Source organism: Cyrtonyx montezumae, unplaced genomic scaffold (assembly GCF_038088225.1).
Source record: "Cyrtonyx montezumae isolate F1298 unplaced genomic scaffold, pur_monq_1.0 scaffold_3, whole genome shotgun sequence".
NCBI classification, from domain to species: domain Eukaryota; kingdom Metazoa; phylum Chordata; class Aves; order Galliformes; family Odontophoridae; genus Cyrtonyx; species Cyrtonyx montezumae.
The window spans coordinates 72535482-72556106 of NW_027072034.1; the positions used below are offsets into that span (position 1 = coordinate 72535482).

The window sequence follows — 20625 nt, forward strand, 5'->3', positions numbered from 1 at the left end:
GTCATGGTCTCAAAGGATTGCTCAGAATTGGTTTCTTCCACCCACTGAGAACTCGAGTAGTCATTCGATGCAAAAAAGCAGATATTCTATGAAAAAGTGTGGTGACAGTTTGTCAAACGGTTTACGGGCAGGTTCGGCCCGGTTCTGTGACGATTGGTGCGGGGGACCCACGCCCCAGGGAAGGGGGAAAGGGAAAAGGGAGATGGGCCTAGGAACAAAACAGCGGCAGCGATCTGAGGAGGAAAGCTAATTTACTAAATAAGATATCGGAAAGCAAAATAACACAATGTAATACAATATAATTGGAATTAAAGCTAATAAATCAAATAAAATGAGCAAGAGAGAGTGTCCGATAAACCGAAGGCCTTACGCTAACGCTGAAGGCGGACGGCAGCGAGCACCCACTGCTGAGTCCATCCCAAAAGGAAAGAGAGTGTCCCGTGACCGCAGACAGTTTTTATCTTTCCCTCTGAGCGTAAACACGTAAGAACGCAAAGCATCGCAAAGTCCTCTGGGGAATGGAGTTCTTCTTCTCTTCTGAGACAGGTATACCTGGAACTATCGATGATCCACGGAGCTGGAGCATTAACTCTTTAACTCTAAATGCACTACATGATGTTACGATGTGGAATACCAGTACCAAAAATCATAAAACCATGACATTCCACCCCTTATTCCACATCACTACATCATGTTTTCTATATGTGTATAGAAGAACAGTGATTAACATGCATTATATACACACACACACAACATATATAAGTATATACATGGAATTACCGACTGCACTCGCCCAACATCAAATTCCCTTGTGGTACACACTGAACATCCCCATTCTTCTGCATCACCCACCAAGTGGACCCAGGTCCCTGAGCAAAAACAGTTCCACGGAGAGGTTTGCCCTTTCCAGAAGCTGGAAGGACCCAAACTGCTTTTCCCAACATGTTCTTTACATGTACTACAGGGACCTTATCTCCCTCTACAGTAGGTAGAGATCTGGATTGGGCAGGACCATCATGATTGATGGATCCTCGAGTGTTGACCAACCAGGTGGCTTCTGCCAAATGCTTCTCCCAGTGCTTAAATGTTCCGCCACCCATTGCTTTCAATGTGGTTTTTAACAACCCATTGTACCTTTCAATTTTACCAGAAGCTGGTGCGTGATAGGGGATATGATAAATCCATTCAATACCATGATCTTTGGCCCAAGTATTTACAAGAGAATTTTTGAAATGAGTTCCATTATCGGACTCAATTCTTTCTGGAGTGCCATGTCGCCATAGGACTTGTTTCTCGAGCCCTAAGATGGTGTTTCGGGCGGTAGCATGGGGTACTGCATATGTTTCAAGCCACCCAGTGGTTGCTTCCACCATGGTGAGCACGTAATGCTTACCATCGCGAGTTCGTGGCAAGGTGATATAATCAACCTGCCACGCCTCCCCATATTTATACTTTTGCCATCGCCCTTCTTCCCAAAGAGGTTTCATTCTCTTGGCTTGTTTAATTGTGGCGCACGTATCACAGTCATGGATAACCTGTGCAATAGCATCCATAGTTAAGTCCACCCCTCGGTCTCTAGCCCATTTATATGTTGCATCTCTTCCTTGATGGCCAGAGGTCTCATGGGCCCAGCGAGCTAAAAATAATTCACTCTTGTGTTGCCAGTCCAAGTCTGCTTGAGCCACCTTAACTTTGGCAGCTCGATCTACCTGATGGTTATTTTGTTGTTCCTCAGTTGCCTGGCTCTTAGGAACATGAGCATCTACATGGCGCACCTTTACAACCATATTCTTTATTCGGGCAGCAATGTCTCTCCACAGTTCAGCAGCCCAAATAGGTTTACCCCTCCGTTGCCAACCATTTTGTTCCCGTTGCTGTAACCACCCCCATAAAGCATTTGCCACCATCCATGAGTCAGTGTAAAGATAAAGCACTGGCCACCTCTCTCGTTCAGCAATATCTAAGGCCAGCTGGACAGCCTTTACCTCTGCAAATTGACTTGGTTCTCCTTTTCCTTCAGTGGCCTCAGCAACTCGTCGTGTGGGGCTCCACACAGCAGATTTCCATCTGCGGTGCTTACCCACAATGCGACAGGATCCATCTGTGAACAGGGCATATCTCTTTTCATTGTCTGGTAGTTCATTATATGGCGGGGCCTCTTTGGCACGTGATACCTCCTCTGCTGGTATTGTTCCAAACTTTTTACCTTCAGGCCAGTCCGTGATCACTTCTAGGATTCCTGGATGACTAAGGTTCCCCATCCGAGCTCGCTGTGTAATCAGCGCAATCCACTTACTCCAAGTGGCATCAGTAGCATGATGGGTAGAGGGAACCTTTCCTTTGAACATCCAGTTCAGCACTGGCAGTCGAGGTGCCAGGAGGAGCTGCGTTTCAGTACCGATTACTTCGGAAAGCAGCTCGAACCCCCTCGTACGCGGCTAAGATCTCCTTCTCAGTTGGAGTGTAGCGCTCCTCAGACCCCCTGTACGCCCGACTCCAGAATCCAAGGGGTCGGCCTCGGGTCTCTCCAGGAGCTCTTTGCCACAAACTCCAAGTGGGACCTTCCTTTCCAGCAGCAGTGTAGAGGATGTTCTTTACATCCTGTCCCGTCCGCACTGGCCCCAGGGCCACGGCACGGGCTATCTCCTGCTTAATTTGCTCAAAAGCCTGCTGCTGCTCAGGGCCCCACACAAAATCATTCTTCTTCCGCGTCACCCGATAGAGAGGGCTCACAATGAGACTGTAGTTTGGAACATGCATTCTCCAAAAGTCCACTACACCCAAAAAAGCTTGGGTCTCTGTCTTACTGGTGGGTGGAGACATGGCAGTGATTTTGTTAATCACATCTGTAGGGATGTGACGACGTCCATCTTGCCACTTTATACCTAGGAACTGAATTTCCTGTGCAGGCCCTTTCACTTTGCTTCGCTTGATAGCAAAGCCAGCTCGCAGAAGGATCTGGATTATTCTCTCTCCTTTCTCAAAAACTTCTCCTGCTGTATTGCCCCACACAATGATATCATCAATGTATTGTAAGCGCTCAGGAGCACCGCCCTGTTCCAATGCAGTTTGGACCAACCCATGGCAAATGGTTGGGCTGTGCTTCCACCCCTGGGGCAAACGGTTCCAGGTGTACTGAACGCCCCTCCAGGTGAAGGCAAACTGTGGCCTGCATTCTGTGGCCAAAGGAATTGAGAAGAAGGCATTAGCAATGTCAGTGGTGGCATACCACTTGGCTGCTTTTGACTCCAGTTCGTACTGGAGTTGTAGCATGTCTGGCACAGCAGCACTCAGTGGGGGTGTGACTTCATTCAGGCCACGGTAATCTACCGTCAGCCTCCGTTCTCCACTGGCTTTACGCACCGGCCATATGGGGCTGTTAAAAGGTGAGTGAGTTTTGCTGATCACTCCCTGGCTCTCTAGCTGACGAATCAAATTATGAATGGGGAGCAAGGAATCCCTGTTGGTTCGGTACTGCCGTCTGTGCACCGTTTTTGTAGCAATCGGTACCTGTTGCTCCTCCACTTGGAGCAACCCCACAACAGACGGATCTTCTGATAGGCCAGGCAAAGCAGACAGCTGCTTAACGTTGTCTGCGTCCACAGCAGCTATTCCAAAGGCCCATTGATACCCTTTGGGATCCTTAAAATATCCCCTTTTGAGGTAATCAATACCAAGTATACATGGAGCCCCTGGGCCAGTCACAATAGGATGTTTTTGACAGTCTTTACCAGTGAGGCTTATTTCAGCCTCCAACATGGTTAACTCTTGGGAACCCCCAGTCACCCCAGAAATATAGATTATGAGAATGAGAAGGCTGCCTGATATCCTTGCAAAGCTGTTCTGTCCTGAAAAGGTCTCAGAAAGCATGAGAAGTGTAACAGTGGATGGAAGGCAAATATATTGCACCTATCTGCCGAAAGACAGTCTGGGGAACCATAAACTGATAAATTCCCGTGCTTCTTGGAAAGATCGTGGCTTGAGCCCTCTTGGAACACATTTTTTTGGGTATGTGAAGTAGGAGGAGAAGAGTGGCAGCGGTCAGCGTGGATTTGCCAAGCCAAAATCATGCCTCACCATCCCACTTGCCTTCCTTGATAGATTTGTGAGTGAAACAAGTATAACAGTGGCCATTTGCCTTGACTTTGGCTTGCTGGATTGTTGAAATGGACTTCTTTTTTTCCTTTGTACACTTCATTACACACGAAATAACTCCTAGATTTCCGAGGTACTATTAGAAGGAGGAAAAAATAATATATAAATATCTTAGCAAGATTTCTTTCAGCAAGCGTACTATTAATGATTTATCAGAATAATACTGTTCTGTTCTTCCCAGTTTGGTGAACAGATCTTGGTAGTCCTGCAGATGGGAAAATGGTTTGTGAGCACTTAAAATCTGGTGTTCTGTTGTTGCTTTCTTTTTCATGCACAGATAAAGCATATGCGTGTGTATTCTTCCGTCTGAAAGCTGAACATAACCAAATAGAAATATACTATTGACTGTCTGGAGTGCCACTCCATTTCTGCTCAGTTCCCATCTTGCGAGGGGTGTGAGTATCAACGTTAGGTATGTATACATTAATTCCTAGGAATTCATTAAGTGTTGTTCACTTCCCCATCTTCTCCCCAAATGTGTTGCAGGCACTGCTTTAGTGGATCACTGGGCAACATTAAATGGAATTGCTGCCATGTTGTTTTAGAGTAACTTTGTTCATCCTTCTGATAAACTGCTGTAAGAGGTTTCTTGGAAAGAAGGTCATTGCCACAAATCCTGAATGAATGAAGCAGCATTAGTGGCAACAAAGTTCCTGACAGTTTTTCAGTGTACACTGACCATATTTTGTGACATGCAATTTTTTGAGACATGTAATACATACATGGATGGGAAAGCACAGGTCTCCAGTTCTGGAGCTGGATTTCCAAGCCAGAGATCTAATAGTCAGGTGTTGGTATATTGAGTAATTTCACTGAATTAAGTAGTTAGTGAAAAAGTAACGTATAAACATTGGCACAACGCTTGCTTTTATCCCCTGGAACGGCCCCAATGCTGCAAAAATTATTTACAAATCAGCATAAATGCTTTAAAGGCCTCTTCTGCCAGCTAAGTTAAACAGCAGGCAACTGCATACTTAAAACATGAGTTTCTAGTTCAATCACAGGGAGATTTTCCCAGGGCCAGGGCTAGGAACACTGATGACACTGTGCTCCAAAGATGATCTCTGCCCTCTTTTTTTTCTCTTCCTTAACCTTATGTAGGAAAAACCTTTCCCTCCTTGTTGCTTATTCATTTTATTTTTCAACCACACATGTGGCCCTAGGAGTGCTATTACTGCAACCTTGTCCTTTTCAGAGTTGATGCACACATTATCTGAATTTTTTAAAAGGATGGACTGTTAAAGGGTGGGTCACAAAGCTGCACGAGAGAAAAGCACACTGTGAAAGAAACGAAAGCAAATGTGCACAGGTTCACTTCTAGCAACACTCACACAGTAATACAAAAGAAATATTCACCTTTGGGGCTAAAAAGCTAGATTCTGCAAAAGTTTGTATTTAAAAGATGAGTTATTTCTTGCAGTCTCACTTGAGACATTTAGTATTAATATATCAGGAACTAGTCTGAGGTATAAATGATTTTGCACAAGAGTGATAGTGACTTTAAAAAGTTATTCTCGTTAAATTCACATCAAGATTTTATATGTTTTTAGTAATGTCATTGGCTCTTCCCATAAATTTAAGAGCAAACCCATTCAGTGGTTCACAAACAGCATAACATAAACTGTTTAATTGGATTTGAACAAGATATAAGAGCCTCCAGAAGACTGAACTGCATCCGCTTTTTTTAACCGTCAGAGAAACCAGCCACCAGTGAGATGCAAAAGCAATCTGATCTGACCTTATCTGCCAGCAGTTCCGGCAGTGACAAACGCAATTAGCTAAGTTAAAGATTTTAGCCTAGACAGCAGTTACCTCCTTTCAAGCTAAACAGACTCAGTTACCTAGACAGAAGATAAAGAAAGAAGCTACACTGAGGGGAAAAGGCAAAGTTGTCCTTTGGAAACACATGGAAGTCTTTAGAAGTATTTTTGATCCTTGTGTCTAGGTTTACAGTAAATTCACTCCGTGGTAGAAGATTGGAAGGAATCTTCCAAGCCAGAGCTACATTTTTATTGAGATTTCTGGGACACCTTCAGTTAAGTTGGCTGCATGAGAAGCAGTGAGCTGGCTCTTGTTCTGCTACACCACGCAGGCTATGCAGGAACTGCAACCACATCCTGAAGATGATTCCCCATCAAGGTGGTCCCCATAGGTAAAGGGAACAGCAAGCAATGTGGCAGACATCACACACCTAGGAGAAGAAAAATCTGGCTAGAACTTAATCAGATCTTATGCTGACACTGCCATTTCAGTTACCCTGCTTCAGATCAAACTTACAGTCTTCCATTGCAGGCAATCATATTTCACAATCCCTTCTGGTAACAGATTAAAATTTTCTTCTACAGTTAATTGTGGTTGTTGCTCTGTTAATTTCCTTTTAGTTTTTAATTTATTCTGGCCAGTGACAAGTACTTTGAGAGAGATCAATAGAAGGCTTAAGGGAGGAAGCAACTCATGCTGCTCACCATGATGATATACATCTGATTGTTTCCAGCTTTTATCTTATTTGAACCGTGGCTCAGCATGCAAATTTTCAATGAAACAAGTATCAGGTACTCGATGAGATATATCAAAACAAACAAACAAACAAAAACCCACAAGAGTCTATACAGATGTCTCAGTTTTGTAACAGACAGCATCATAGAACGGTTTTATCCTTAAAGGTCATCCAGTCCAACTCTCCTGCAACGAACAGGGACACCTCCAGCTCCATCAGGTGCCTGACCTTGGGTGTCTCCAGGGATGGGGCATCCACCTCTCTGGAAAACCAGTTCCTGCTTCTCACCACCCTTATTGTAATAAATTTCTTCCTTATATTCGCTCTAAATCTTTTAGTTTGAAACCATTTCCGCTTGTCCTATCACCACAGGCTCTGCTAAAGAGTCTGTCCTCCTCCTTCTTACAGCTTTAGATAGAGAGGTCTCTCCCAGGTCTCCCTGGAGCCTTCTCTTCTTGGGGCAGAACAGCCCCAGCTCTCAGCCTGTCCTCATAGGGAAAGCATTCTATCCCCAGGAATCTTTTTGCGGCCCTAAGACATGAGCTCTCAAAATATTTTTAATAACTAAGCTTGCCTTTCCAAGCAAATGCACGCCTTCTCAGCTCCTCCACACTCCTGTTACGTATCTCAAAACCAAGCTCGGGCCACGAGGCTGCCCCCCAGGCTCGAGCTTCAACGAACTCCAGCTCAGGGCGGCGTCCCAGGGCCGCTGCTGAGGCCGTTAACTGCCTTTGAGAGCCCTCAAGGCCTTCGGCAACTCTGCACCTGCAGGAGGCGGCACTACCCACACATTAAAAGGAAAGCAGGCGCCCTCTAATCCGCCGTACTCCCTCCCCGCCAGCAGCGCCCCTTTGCAGCGCTGTGGTGGTGTGGCTGTGGAGGACGAGGCGTGTGGCCGCCATGTCTCGCTCGCAGCGCTCTCGCAGCCCTTACTATTTCTTCGTGCGTGAGCATCTGCCCCTGCTGCGGCAGCGCGGCCTGCCCGTGAGCCGAGTGAGCGATGGCATTCCTCACCTCAGCCAGGAGTGGGCGGTGAGGGGAGAGGGCTGTTGTTCAGGGGAGAGGGCTGTTGTTCAGGGGAGAGGGCTGTTGTTCAGGGGAGAGGGCTGTTGTTCAGGGGAGAGGGCTGTTGTTCAGGGGAGAGGGCTGTTGTTCAGGGGAGAGGGCTGTTGTTCAGGGGAGAGGGCTGTTGTTCAGGGGAGAGGGCTGTTGTTCAGGGGAGAGGGCTTGGGGAGAATGGAGGGCGGCCTCAGGGGAAGACCTCTGTGGGATGGCAGCGCCTTTGGGTGCTGAGGGAGCGTGTGCTCGTGGGGTGCCCTGCGTTGAAGCCAAACGGCTTTGTGAGGGAGTTATGTGAGAATTGACAGACTCCGTTTGGAAGCAAGGAAACGTTGATTTGTGGGGTTGCTGAAGGGAGAGGTACAGAGGCATTGATGGTTCTCTTTGCTTCAAGCTGCTGACAAAGGAGGAGAAGATGGTCTATGCAGAGAAGGCTCTGAAGTGGAAGGAAAAGAAATCCTTGCAAGCTGCAGCCAAGGAGGTAAAGGTGCAGGAAGGAGCAAGTGGTGTTTGCATCAATGGGGCTAATTGCTCATTCTGAGTACTGTAAACTGATAATTATCAGCCCTTGTCAGGCAGAGACAATTATCTGGAATGTGAATGTGGATGTTACTCACACTTTATGCCTAGATTGCATCGTGTAAGCCTCTGAGGTTTCTGGGCATCTGCCCAAATCTTTTTGCTGCCCTAAGAGCTCACTGTTCGTGTATGGATGTGCAGGACTTTATTAATAGAACTGCAACTCCCTCTTGGTCTCATAGCCACAGAAAAGTCTAGTTACTCAGGGATTTATCAGCTCAGATGAATACCTATCCTAATCAAAGGCAAATGAGCGTTTTGAGGTTTCTTTATCAAAGTTGTGGGAATTGTTGAAGATTTCAGTCTGAAAACTTCCTTCTATGCATCATTAAGTTGAACAAAACAATTTTTTTTAATACTTCTATTACACTTCAGAAGCTTAGCTGAAATTCCTTCCAACTGTGTGTTGATTGAGGTACTAAGATAACCGTTCTCTGTTAGTATTCTTGCCTTAGCCTTCAAGTCTTCAGGCACTTGTATACACACTAAGAATTTGTTCCACTTAGCCATAATGAGCAGTGGACATCCTGTCTTTCTTTGGTAAGAGGTGATGAATTTCATTAGAGTTAGTTGATGGAGTTTTCTCATCTTTTCTAGGGCCCTAAGAATCCAGTACCTGCTCACGTGACTACAGAGACGTACAGAGTGACATCTCTTCTTGATGCCTCTGCTATATCATGGATGAGTGATCAGGGTACAGTGATCTTACAGTAGCCGGTGCTGTTAGATAAAAGCTTGCCTTCTAAAGATATTCTGTGTTGTACCCGTACGAAGATAGTTTTCATTTTGTCAGTAGTTGCCTTTGTCAGATGTGTGCTTGTTCTTAGTGATGGTGTAGGCCCACGAAGACCTTTCCTCGTGTAGTTGGTGCAAATGCTCCTCTGCATCCCTTGAAATAATTCCACTACCTGTTTTTCTTTTAGCTTAATGGGTGTATTGTTACTAATACATTATTTACAGTTCCCTCAGGGCTTTTTGCTCTGACATTTGTGATTTACAAGGCCTAATCCAGGTTTGGGATAATAGAATGTTCGTACTGAGATCCAAGGGCAAGAAGCTCAAACTAATCTAACACCTATATAATATAAATGATATAAATGGGTAAGTACTTGGTCAGTACCTGTGGGACATCCTGGCTAGTTTCCACGTGTCTTGAAAAGCAAGCTTTTTACCATCTGTACCTTGTCTTCAAATGGATGTTTGGATTAGAATTAAGTAACAAACATGTTTTATTGTGGAAAATGATAGATGGTGACACTTGCAATAGAAGTTAAACAGCCAGTTAATAGAAGCTGTATCTGTGCTGTTTGGTCAAGTTTCTGCTCAAGCCTTTTACCTAACTAGTCTCTTGAACATGTCATAGTTATGCAGGCTCAGAAAATAGTAGCTCTGTTGAAAAAGTGTAATATCTGTTAGCTTTCTCACTGCCAGAATCTATGCTCAGCTGTTGCTATAATGTAAACTTGATCAGGTTGATGATGGTGACTTGAGCTGGCATAACTGATCTTTCAGCTGAGTCCGAGATGCGTTTTATGATCTTGCTCCTTAATATTTCTCAGTGAAAGTCTTGCGTGGTTGCCCATACCTGATTCATTTTTTTTCTTTGTGAAAAGAGCTCCACTCAGGAGGTCTGTCTTCCTTTCCCACTGCAGCTTGTGGAAATCAAGATCCATGTAAAGTAGTGCCAGAACTTAAGCTTGGGACAGGTGGTGCTGAGTATCATAGAATCTAGCCTACTACATCATTTCAGTAGAACAAATAAGGTTTTTGTTTACTTGTTTTGATGAGGGGCACAGTGTAAGGGTGGGTACTATCTTTAACTTCAGAAACAGCATTATGTAGCGTTTGTGACTGTTAGTTAAAGTATTGTTTGGTCATTCAAAACCAATAGAAGATACTTTATTTTCTAATTTTAATTAAAGTAACAAAATTATATCTCTTTTTTTCCTTTCAGCTGTGGTTGCAGACATCTTCTATTTCCTGGACATCTACAGTCACGGCAAGCTGCCGTCCCACTGTGATCAGCGCTTCCTCCCTTGTGAAATCGGGTGTGTCAAGTACTCCCTGAAGGAGGGCATAATGGCTGACTTCCATCACTTCATAGATGCAGGTGATTTCCAAGGAAGGGGGGTAGCCTGGAAGTAGTTCATCTTGCTCTGGGTTGAGAGGGAAGTTTTCTAGTGCCAGTTGCTGCTGTGCTCATTAGATTTCTGATATTAAGATAGGTTTCTTTCTTTAGCTACAAGCGATTAGACTTCTACTTTAAATAACTGAGCATTGCTGTTTTCTGCTTGCTTTTGAACATCTACTTAAGTACTTGGTCTGCATGAAGCTTTGTAGAGGGCAGAATAAATCCAAAGGGCACTTCTGATGTTTGTGCTTTATTTCGTGCTGAGGAATGTTTGTTCTGGGCTTAACTTATAAATGCAATGCAATATACTCTTCAAATGAATGCAACTGAAAATATTTTTTTTCAAGAATAGTTGTGGTAGTTGTACAAGGCCACAGGGGAAGGTGAAGCTGCTCCTTTGTATAAATAAAAATCTGCTGCCTATTTCAGAGTTAAGGATCTGTCACTGTGGTGATGGATGACGGTTGTTTCTTTTTCTCCCATTCCTCGTGTTTTTCTGCAGAAGTACCACCACTTGGTTTTCGGTATCACTGCCAGGCTGCTAGTGAGTATCAGTGGAGGAGAAGAAGAGTGCTATGCAAGGCTTTACAGTTTTGGATTCTGCTTATCTGTTCTATATCCAGTTGTTTTGTAAGTCTCACCTGGAAGCTTCCCCTTCTGGGGACTTCCTGTCATCTTTTGAAGAGCAAGGGGTGAGAGGACAGCTTGCTGCAGTCACCTTGCTTATTTCTTGTACCCTCAAACAGCAGAGCTCTTCACTGCTGTGTTTCCCTCGTGACTCTTAAGCAGTGTTTATAGATTGTCTCTTTCCGTTAGTACAATTACTCCCCTTGTGTGCACAGGGAACAAACTTGGCTTATGTTATCCTACGTCAAGTATTTAGATAATGACCTCTCAAAAGGGGTAGATGTGCATGCATCTGCTCACAGCCCAGATTGCTAGCCTTTTTCAGGAAATAAGGTTTTCGTAGCTTCAATTACACATCTTCTCTGTAGGGAAAGAGAGGCATTGTTTTTAAGTATAGATGTATATACATCAAATTACAGAGGAGGGCAGATGGTGGTTTAAGAAACAAAATTTCTCATAAATTAAAATTTTATCCTCTTCACCTTTTGCTAGGTGATGCCACTCATAAGATTCCTCTGTCTGGATTTTGTCTTTCGCGTACTTGCTACCCAGTTGTCATACGTGAACTTCTTAAGTTTGCCCAGCCAGCTGGAGGTGCTTGTCCTCGTTTTTACTGCAAGGTATGATCAGGGTGTAAGGGAACTGTTGAACCACTGATCACCTGAGGTGAGCAGTGAGGCAGCTGTGGGAGCACAGGTGAAGGCAGTGCACCTGTATGACTGGAAGGGGTGGTGTCTGACTCCACCTCTCCCGGACCCCATTTAAGGGCTGACCACCATCAGGGAAGGATCTCTTGTTGCAAGAGATCCCTCCCTTGTGGAGTTTCTTTTGCGAGCTTCAATCTTTGGAAACAGCTGAGTGTTTCTCTTCTTATCAATTGTCTGTTTAGAAGGATTATCCAGAAGATAAAGTATACAATCTCTTTTGACTAACTATACCATTTGGTATTAGTAATTTGTCTTAACCTACACAAGGTCAAAGTAAGGCACTCAAAATCAAAACCTGAGTTCTCTTCCAGTGGGTAATCAAGGAGAGACTTTGCTCTAATGCGCATTCTGTGTGCAAATGAGTGATGGGGGAGGTTGGGACGATGACACACTCAAAGTTTTCTTCCATTATAGAAAGAAATTACCTTACATAAGTTTGGCAGTTGAAACCTGTTTTTTTTGTTTCCAGCTTTTTGCAGGAACTAAAAATGATATGGAACCTAAATAAGCAAGCTTCCTTTTTTGTTCTTTTTCCTTCCACACCTAGCCACACATACAAACCCCTGCTCTGTTAGAGAAAGAAGCTAACCTTTCCAGAAATGAGCGACACAATTTCTGCCTACTTATTCACAGCCTGCGTGTCTGGCTCTGTCTATTGATGAGCATTTCAGACTGTTCTGACACTGTTTGGAATTTTTAAGATTGTACTTAAGTTGAGTGTACTGGATAATAGTTGGGTAATCTCGCTTCTCTGAGGATGTTTTTACACTTTAATGACTTTTCACGTGAGAATGCTGTACATCTTATTTTTGCTGAATTGCTGATGAGTGAAATAAAACACTGAGGTTCAGAGGAATGTAAGCATCGTGCCAACTATATATAATTTTTTTTATTCCCCTTGAGCCTAGTGCTAGTTAACTCATAAAAGGAGTGGAGGATCTAGATCTTGGGCTCCATATATAAATACAAGTGCTGTGCATGGAGGGAAAATAACATACAGCAGTTAGTAGAGATGGCTGTAGTATGAGTTAACAGTTAACTTGTCTCCATGTATTAGCCCAGAATTTCTCCTGAGATTTGGTTGGAAGACTGCCTTGGTATTTGATTCCTCTTCAAGGTAATTTTCCGGGAGGTTGTATATAAACATGGACTTTTGTTTTGGGAATGATTTTTTTTAAGTGCAGCCTGAGGTCTTGCAGATATTAAATTATATACTGTACTTATTATGTTCTTGAATGTGACTGAGATTTTCTTTTTCTAGTCTGATGGCAGATTCCGAATCAGCTGGTGTCTTGAACGAATGGCTCGTGTAGCAGGTGGGAAAACAGTTGTTTTTGGCTTTTGTTTCTCCAAGAAAGGAGGGTTATCTGATCATGGACTGCTGTATTTGTCAGAAGGAGTTCAGGTCTCAGGAGTTTCATAAAAGCTGATACTGATAGCTAGAACTGTTGCGTGTGCTTCTTCTCTTCCTCCCCATAAATGCTGCATGGTTAGTCAGCTAACCGGCTAATGAGCAGATGAAGAGTACAACCAGAAAAAGGTGCAGAAGCAGTGAGATTACTGAGAAGGTGAGTGTAGGGGAACAGATGGGGGAACTAGCAGCTTCTGAGGAAAGATGGCCTGTAGGTAGGATATAGTGGAGTAAACTGAGAGAGTATAGGACCTGCCTTGATAAAATGCCAGATATTATTAATATCAGTGGCAGAATAATTTGTTGAGGTTTACGTGACTGTAGGGATAGAAGAAGATGAAGAGTGAACGAAGGCTGGCTGAAAAGAGTGGATGTTATGCTGATGTGGATTTCCTCTGGGCTATAGGTGTTTGGAGATCTCTGGAGCTTCTTACTGTAGAAGACCTGGTAATAAAACTGCACCAGAAGGAATGCCAAAAGGAGCCATCCAACGCTTGGGTGTTTAGAGAGCTAAATGTTGTCCTGTGGGATTTTTCCAGTAATACCAGGTATGTTGGTTTCTTTTTCTGTGGAAATGGGTATTGTTCTGATGTGTCTGGGTGCCTTAAGTGCAGCTTGTGCACAGCTAGGCTAAATTCTTCAGGAAACCATCTCATCAAAAGATTTCTTATCACAGCGTGGCTAAAACAGGAGATGTGCGTTGCTATCTTTCAAAAAAAAAAAAAAAAAAGACCGGTGTCTCTAATGCTGAGTCTGGAGCTTGATTTAAAGGACAGTTAAAAAAAGAAAATATATTGTGATACTTGAAGTCATAGAAGTGAGGAGATTCAGAGCCTTGAGAAGCTGGATTTTAGTATGTACCTCACACTGCAACTGTGATGATGAGCTAGATGTGCTTTCTAGTGGCAGAAAACAAGCTCAAGAGTCAAGTTACATCTCACACTTTCCTGAAGGAATTCTTTTTATAATGCTAGAATGCATGTATTTCATAGGATTGTTTTTCTTCTTTTCCTTACATGTCTTGAACAGTAATGTTTTTACTACTTTTGGATCCTTGTGTTCTATTATATAGTACCTAGAGGCATTGCAGAATACTTAGCACTGATACAGTTAACAGTGGAGAAAAGCTGAAGTATGCTTCTGTTATAAAGAAGAATTAATAATTTGATCTTAATTCTATTGAATTTTTTGTCTACTAGCACTTATCCCTGAAAATCTGCTTATGCTATGGACATCTAGATCACTGAGTAATCACTGCTGTTTCTTTCCTTCTGAAAGAAACTACTACTTCACAGTAGAGGAAAGCATTAAAGAGAACGGAGGAAAAAAAAGTACTTCATAACATTTGCAGAATGAAACGGGGATGGTTGTATTAAGAGGGATTTTCGTTGTAGTGGGAAACTTAAAGATAATCAGAATTTAATGGGGTTTCCTTTTGTCTCTGCCACAGTGTCTGGAAGGTTGCTGGTTAAGTGCAGTTCTCAACTCTACATAAGTCATCTAGATCTGTTAGTAAATGTTGGTCATCTGTGTAATTTTAAATGGATGATCACTGAGACAGAAGATAACCTTTGATGTTTGCTCCTGTTCCTTCTGATCAGGCCAACTGTTCGCGTTGATTAAAGATGTAGATACTTAGACAGTAAACCTCCGTTTCATTTTATGTAGGTGCAAGTGGCATGAAGAGAATGATATACTTTACTGTGCTTTGGCATCCTGTAAGAAAATGGCGTGAGTATTTCACAGGAGTTGTCTGCAGTGTGATGGCATTTCATTTTGTTACACACGCTTTTTGGCCCCGATTGCTTTGAGCACGGTGATTCTGAATCTTGAGTTTTATTTATTTCTTGCACTTCCAGGACTTCATTCTATTTTCACTTTAGTTTTTGTATTAATACTGTAAAGCAGTATGCTGCTGTAGCAGTTTGGTATAACGTGATGTCTATGATAATATCCATCACTTGGTCATCACTACCTTCGCTATTGGAGAGCTGAAAGAAATGTTCTTTGTTCAAATTCAGTGTTTTTCTTCAGAGGTTTACTAAGCTTCAGTTCGATGGGAAATTCTCAGTATATTTTAGTCCATCTCTAGAAATTTGTATACTGTTTTACATATAACGTAGATACGCAAGCTTCTCTTTTTTAGGTTGAGGGAAGGACAAATAGTTGGGAAAGAAATGCAGTTTAAGATCTCAGTCAATAGTAGTAATATTATTTGAGAGAAATAGTAATTAATTTTTTATTAAAAAAAACAACCAGTATTAAGCAAATTTCCAGTGATGGATTTAATGCTTATGAGTGGTTACATTTGACAGCATGGGGAAGTGACTGTGTTAATTTGATAGAATATGCTGGTGAACTTGGAAGCATTCAGGGTTGTTAGCTGCTTTGACAATATCCTTTTGCCCTCTGTCATCTCTGCGTCTTGATCTGTGGTGGCCTTGTCAGTTGAAGATCTAAGAATGCTGTGTTTCTGTATATAAGCATTACAACCCTATTAACAAAGCTTTTCTTGATTTCTTTATTTCCCTGGTCAAGTTATTGCATCAGTAGATCTTTCGCTGGTTCGTATGGAGTCTCACTGACAGCTGCTCACCTGCCTCTTGAAGACTTGTATTTCCGCTTCAGTCACAATCTGAGGCAACTGATACTGGATGCTGCACGTTTTCAGGTCAGGTTCTTCAAATTGTTTTCCTGTGTTATTTCAAGTTAACTCAAGTCTTCTAGACAGAACACACTTGGTAATTTCGGGTTAGCCATCTTCTGTTTTGGATGCTTTTTTTTTTTGAGGAATACTTGGTAGACTGAGAAAAGGAAAATAATCTCTAGCTGGGCAGTTTCTTGTGGTGTGTTATTTATTACTACTACTCCCAGGTATCACAAATAGTTACGCATGCCACTTTAGAGAAGACTTCTTATTTTGAATGCTTATTTCTTTCTGCAGGAAATGAAGGCCAGGGGTTCTGGAAGGGGTAAATGCATCCTTTCTCCAAGTCGAGTTCAAGATCTTGTCCCTTCTAGATGTGAGTTCGAGATTTCCTCATTTGTAAAGGGAAAGAGAGTATTTAAACATAATCCAGTTGCAGCTTTTTCAAATTTCTGGGCTCAGAAGTTACTGTCTGTCAGCAGCATAGAACTCAGCTCTGCGTGAGCTAGGTTTGTGCAGATATCATTGAATTTCTCTAGATGAAATAACTACACTGTTACTGGACCAAAAACTGCGGTCAGTAGGTCTATACAAAATCAGATTTTTCTCATGAATGCTGCTGTTTTATAACACCTTATTGTTTTGTCATATTTACTTCTTTCTTGCATGTTTAGATGCTTTGAGGCAGGGCAACCTTTAAAATACCATCTCTCTTCTGGAGTTGTACCATTTGACTCTGCACATACTTCTTGCAAGTATTTTGTTACTCCTGGATTTATAAAAAAAAAACTTTGCTCCAAGTCCTCTTCTTGGAGCTAAAATCTTTCTAATATAAAGTATGTGCACTTGATTCATTTGTGCAATATGTGGCTAACCTTCAAAATGGAACAGAATAAGGTTTGCAAGACAAATAACTGTAAGAACTCTGAGTTTGCACCTTATGTTTTTGCGTGGATAACACACACTGAATTAAATGCTGAAACTGTTCTAAATATAAATCATGAGATCTTACATGGACTTGGTGGTTATGGAGGGCAGAACCTGTTTCTCACTTTTCCTGTTAGAAATACTGAACACATTCCACTCCACAGCATATAAAAGAAAATTCCATTAGTTTATGCAAGCTTCAAGGATTTATTTCATTTGTAAACTATTTCATTAGGTGATTCTTCACTCCTTTTGAAGATGTCTTCTTATGGAACAAGTATCACACGCGGAAGAGGAGTCACTCGATGGCTGGAAAATACACGTGACCTGAGCTCATCTTTCAGCCACTGAAAATCTTCTTTACATCTGTATCTTTTTCTTTTTCTTAAGGAAATAAACTGCTGTCTGGAGAAAATGTTGGTTGTCTTTTCATCTTACGTGCAACTTTTGATTGTTCAAGTTCTTGTTGAAATGATGAAACTGTTACTTACTGGACTTAGAGAAGATCTACTGGAAGATGTTTTGAAGTTGTGTCCTCTCTAAAAAGAAATGCTATGGTAGTTCTGTTTCTTAATGGATGGAGTGCAAATTCAAGAGTGATTAGCAACATCATTGAATTAGAAATTCTTTAGTGGCCACTCCAGCTTTAAACAAGTGCTGCTTTATTTTTTTTCTTTAGTAACCCCCTTCACCTCATCTGTATATGGAAGATAAAATTTCAGTGTAACTCTCTACAAATGGAGAGAGCAGTGGAGGTATGACAGGATGCACTGGAGAGTATACAGTGTCATGGTCTCAAAGGATTGCTCAGAATTGGTTTCTTCCACCCACTGAGAACTCGAGTAGTCATTCGATGCAAAAAAGCAGATATTCTATGAAAAAGTGTGGTGACAGTTTGTCAAACGGTTTACGGGCAGGTTCGGCCCGGTTCTGTGACGATTGGTGCGGGGGACCCACGCCCCAGGGAAGGGGGAAAGGGAAAAGGGAGATGGGCCTAGGAACAAAACAGCGGCAGCGATCTGAGGAGGAAAGCTAATTTACTAAATAAGATATCGGAAAGCAAAATAACACAATGTAATACAATATAATTGGAATTAAAGCTAATAAATCAAATAAAATGAGCAAGAGAGAGTGTCCGATAAACCGAAGGCCTTACGCTAACGCTGAAGGCGGACGGCAGCGAGCACCCACTGCTGAGTCGATCCCAAAAGGAAAGAGAGTGTCCCGTGACCGCAGACAGTTTTTATCTTTCCCTCTGAGCGTAAACACGTAAGAACGCAAAGCATCGCAAAGTCCTCTGGGGAATGGAGTTGTTCTTCTCTTCTGAGACAGGTATACCTGGAACTATCGCTGATCCACGGAGCTGGAGCATTAACTCTTTAACTCTAAATGCACTACATGATGTTACGATGTGGAATACCAGTACCAAAAATCATAAAACCATGACATTCCACCCCTTATTCCACATCACTACATCATGTTTGATATATATGTATAGAAGAACAGTGATTAACATGCATTATATACACACACACACAACATATATAAGTATATACATGGAATTACCGACTGCACTCGCCCAACATCAAATTCCCTTGTGGTACACACTGAACATCCCCATTCTTCTGCATCACCCACCAAGTGGACCCAGGTCCCTGAGCAAAAACAGTTCCACGGAGAGGTTTGCCCTTTCCAGAAGCTGGAAGGACCCAAACTGCTTTTCCCAACATGTTCTTTACATGTACTACAGGGACCTTATCTCCCTCTACAGTAGGTAGAGATCTGGATTGGGCAGGACCATCACGATTGATGGATCCTCGAGTGTTGACCAACCAGGTGGCTTCTGCCAAATGCTTCTCCCAGTGCTTAAATGTTCCGCCACCCATTGCTTTCAATGTGGTTTTTAACAACCCATTGTACCTTTCAATTTTACCAGAAGCTGGTGCGTGATAGGGGATATGATAAATCCATTCAATACCATGATCTTTGGCCCAAGTATTTACAAGAGAATTTTTGAAATGAGTTCCATTATCGGACTCAATTCTTTCTGGAGTGCCATGTCGCCACAGGACTTGTTTCTCGAGCCCTAAGATGGTGTTTCGGGCGGTAGCATGGGGTACTGCATATGTTTCAAGCCACCCAGTGGTTGCTTCCACCATGGTGAGCACGTAACGCTTACCATCGCGAGTTCGTGGCAAGGTGATATAATCAACCTGCCACGCCTCCCCATATTTATACTTTTGCCATCGCCCTTCTTCCCAAAGAGGTTTCATTCTCTTGGCTTGTTTAATTGTGGCGCACGTATCACAGTCATGGATAACCTGTGCAATAGCATCCATAGTTAAGTCCACCCCTCGGTCTCTAGCCCATTTATATGTTGCATCTCTTCCTTGATGGCCAGAGGTCTCATGGGCCCAGCGAGCTAAAAATAATTCACTCTTGTGTCGCCAGTCCAAGTCTGCTTGAGCCACCTTAACTTTGGCAGCTCGATCTACCTGATGGTTATTTTGTTGTTCCTCAGTTGCCCGGCTCTTAGGAACATGAGCATCTACATGGCGCACCTTTACAACCATATTCTTTATTCGGGCAGCAATGTCTCTCCACAGTTCAGCAGCCCAAATAGGTTTACCCCTCCGTTGCCAACCATTTTGTTCCCGTTGCTGTAACCACCCCCATAAAGCATTTGCCACCATCCATGAGTCAGTGTAAAGATAAAGCACTGGCCACCTCTCTCGTTCAGCAATATCTAAGGCCAGCTGGACAGCCTTTACCTCTGCAAATTGACTTGGTTCTCCTTTTCCTTCAGTGGCCTCAGCAACTCGTCGTGTGGGGCTCCACACAGCAGATTTCCATCTGCGGTGCTTACCCACAATGCGACAGGATCCATCTGTGAACAGGGCATATCTCTTTTCATTGTCTGGTAGTTCATTATATGGCGGGGCCTCTTTGGCACGTGATACCTCCTCTGCTGGTATTGTTCCAAACTTTTTACCTTCAGGCCAGTCCGTGATCACTTCTAGGATTCCTGGATGACTAAGGTTCCCCATCCGAGCTCGCTGTGTAATCAGCGCAATCCACTTACTCCAAGTGGCATCAGTAGCATGATGGGTAGAGGGAACCTTTCCTTTGAACATCCAGTTCAGCACTGGCAGTCGAGGTGCCAGGAGGAGCTGCGTTTCAGTACCGATTACTTCGGAAAGCAGCTCGAACCCCCTCGTACGCGGCTAAGATCTCCTTCTCAGTTGGAGTGTAGCGCTCCTCAGACCCCCTGTACGCCCGACTCCAGAATCCAAGGGGTCGGCCTCGGGTCTCTCCAGGAGCTCTTTGCCACAAACTCCAAGTGGGACCTTCCTTTCCAGCAGCAGTGTAGAGGATGTTCTTTACATCCTGTCCCGTCCGCACTGGCCCCAGGGCCACGGCACGGGCTATCTCCTGCTTAATTTGCTCAAAAGCCTGCTGCTGCTCAGGGCCCCACACAAAATCATTCTTCTTCCGCGTCACCCGATAGAGAGGGCTCACAATGAGACTGTAGTTTGGAACATGCATTCTCCAAAAGTCCACTACACCCAAAAAAGCTTGGGTCTCTGTCTTACTGGTGGGTGGAGACATGGCAGTGATTTTGTTAATCACATCTGTAGGGATGTGACGACGTCCATCTTGCCACTTTATACCTAGGAACTGAATTTCCTGTGCAGGCCCTTTCACTTTGCTTCGCTTGATAGCAAAGCCAGCTCGCAGAAGGATCTGGATTATTCTCTCTCCTTTCTCAAAAACTTCTCCTGCTGTATTGCCCCACACAATGATATCATCAATGTATTGTAAGCGCTCAGGAGCACCGCCCTGTTCCAATGCAGTTTGGACCAACCCATGGCAAATGGTTGGGCT

General features: G+C 43.3%; 1 protein-coding gene across 1 annotated transcript; it reads left to right on the forward strand.

The window, feature by feature from the left end:
- Positions 1 to 7552: 7552 nt before the first annotated feature.
- Positions 7553 to 17091, forward strand: LOC136053344 (protein maelstrom homolog). The gene is made up of 12 exons (XM_065744108.1): positions 7553 to 7684; positions 8106 to 8192; positions 8888 to 8984; positions 10245 to 10400; positions 10924 to 10965; positions 11541 to 11668; positions 13017 to 13071; positions 13573 to 13714; positions 14835 to 14897; positions 15705 to 15837; positions 16111 to 16189; positions 16976 to 17091. The coding sequence occupies exons 1-12, from the start codon at positions 7553 to 7555 to the stop codon at positions 17089 to 17091; spliced, it is 1230 nt and encodes a 409-aa protein (XP_065600180.1).
- Positions 17092 to 20625: the final 3534 nt, after the last annotated feature.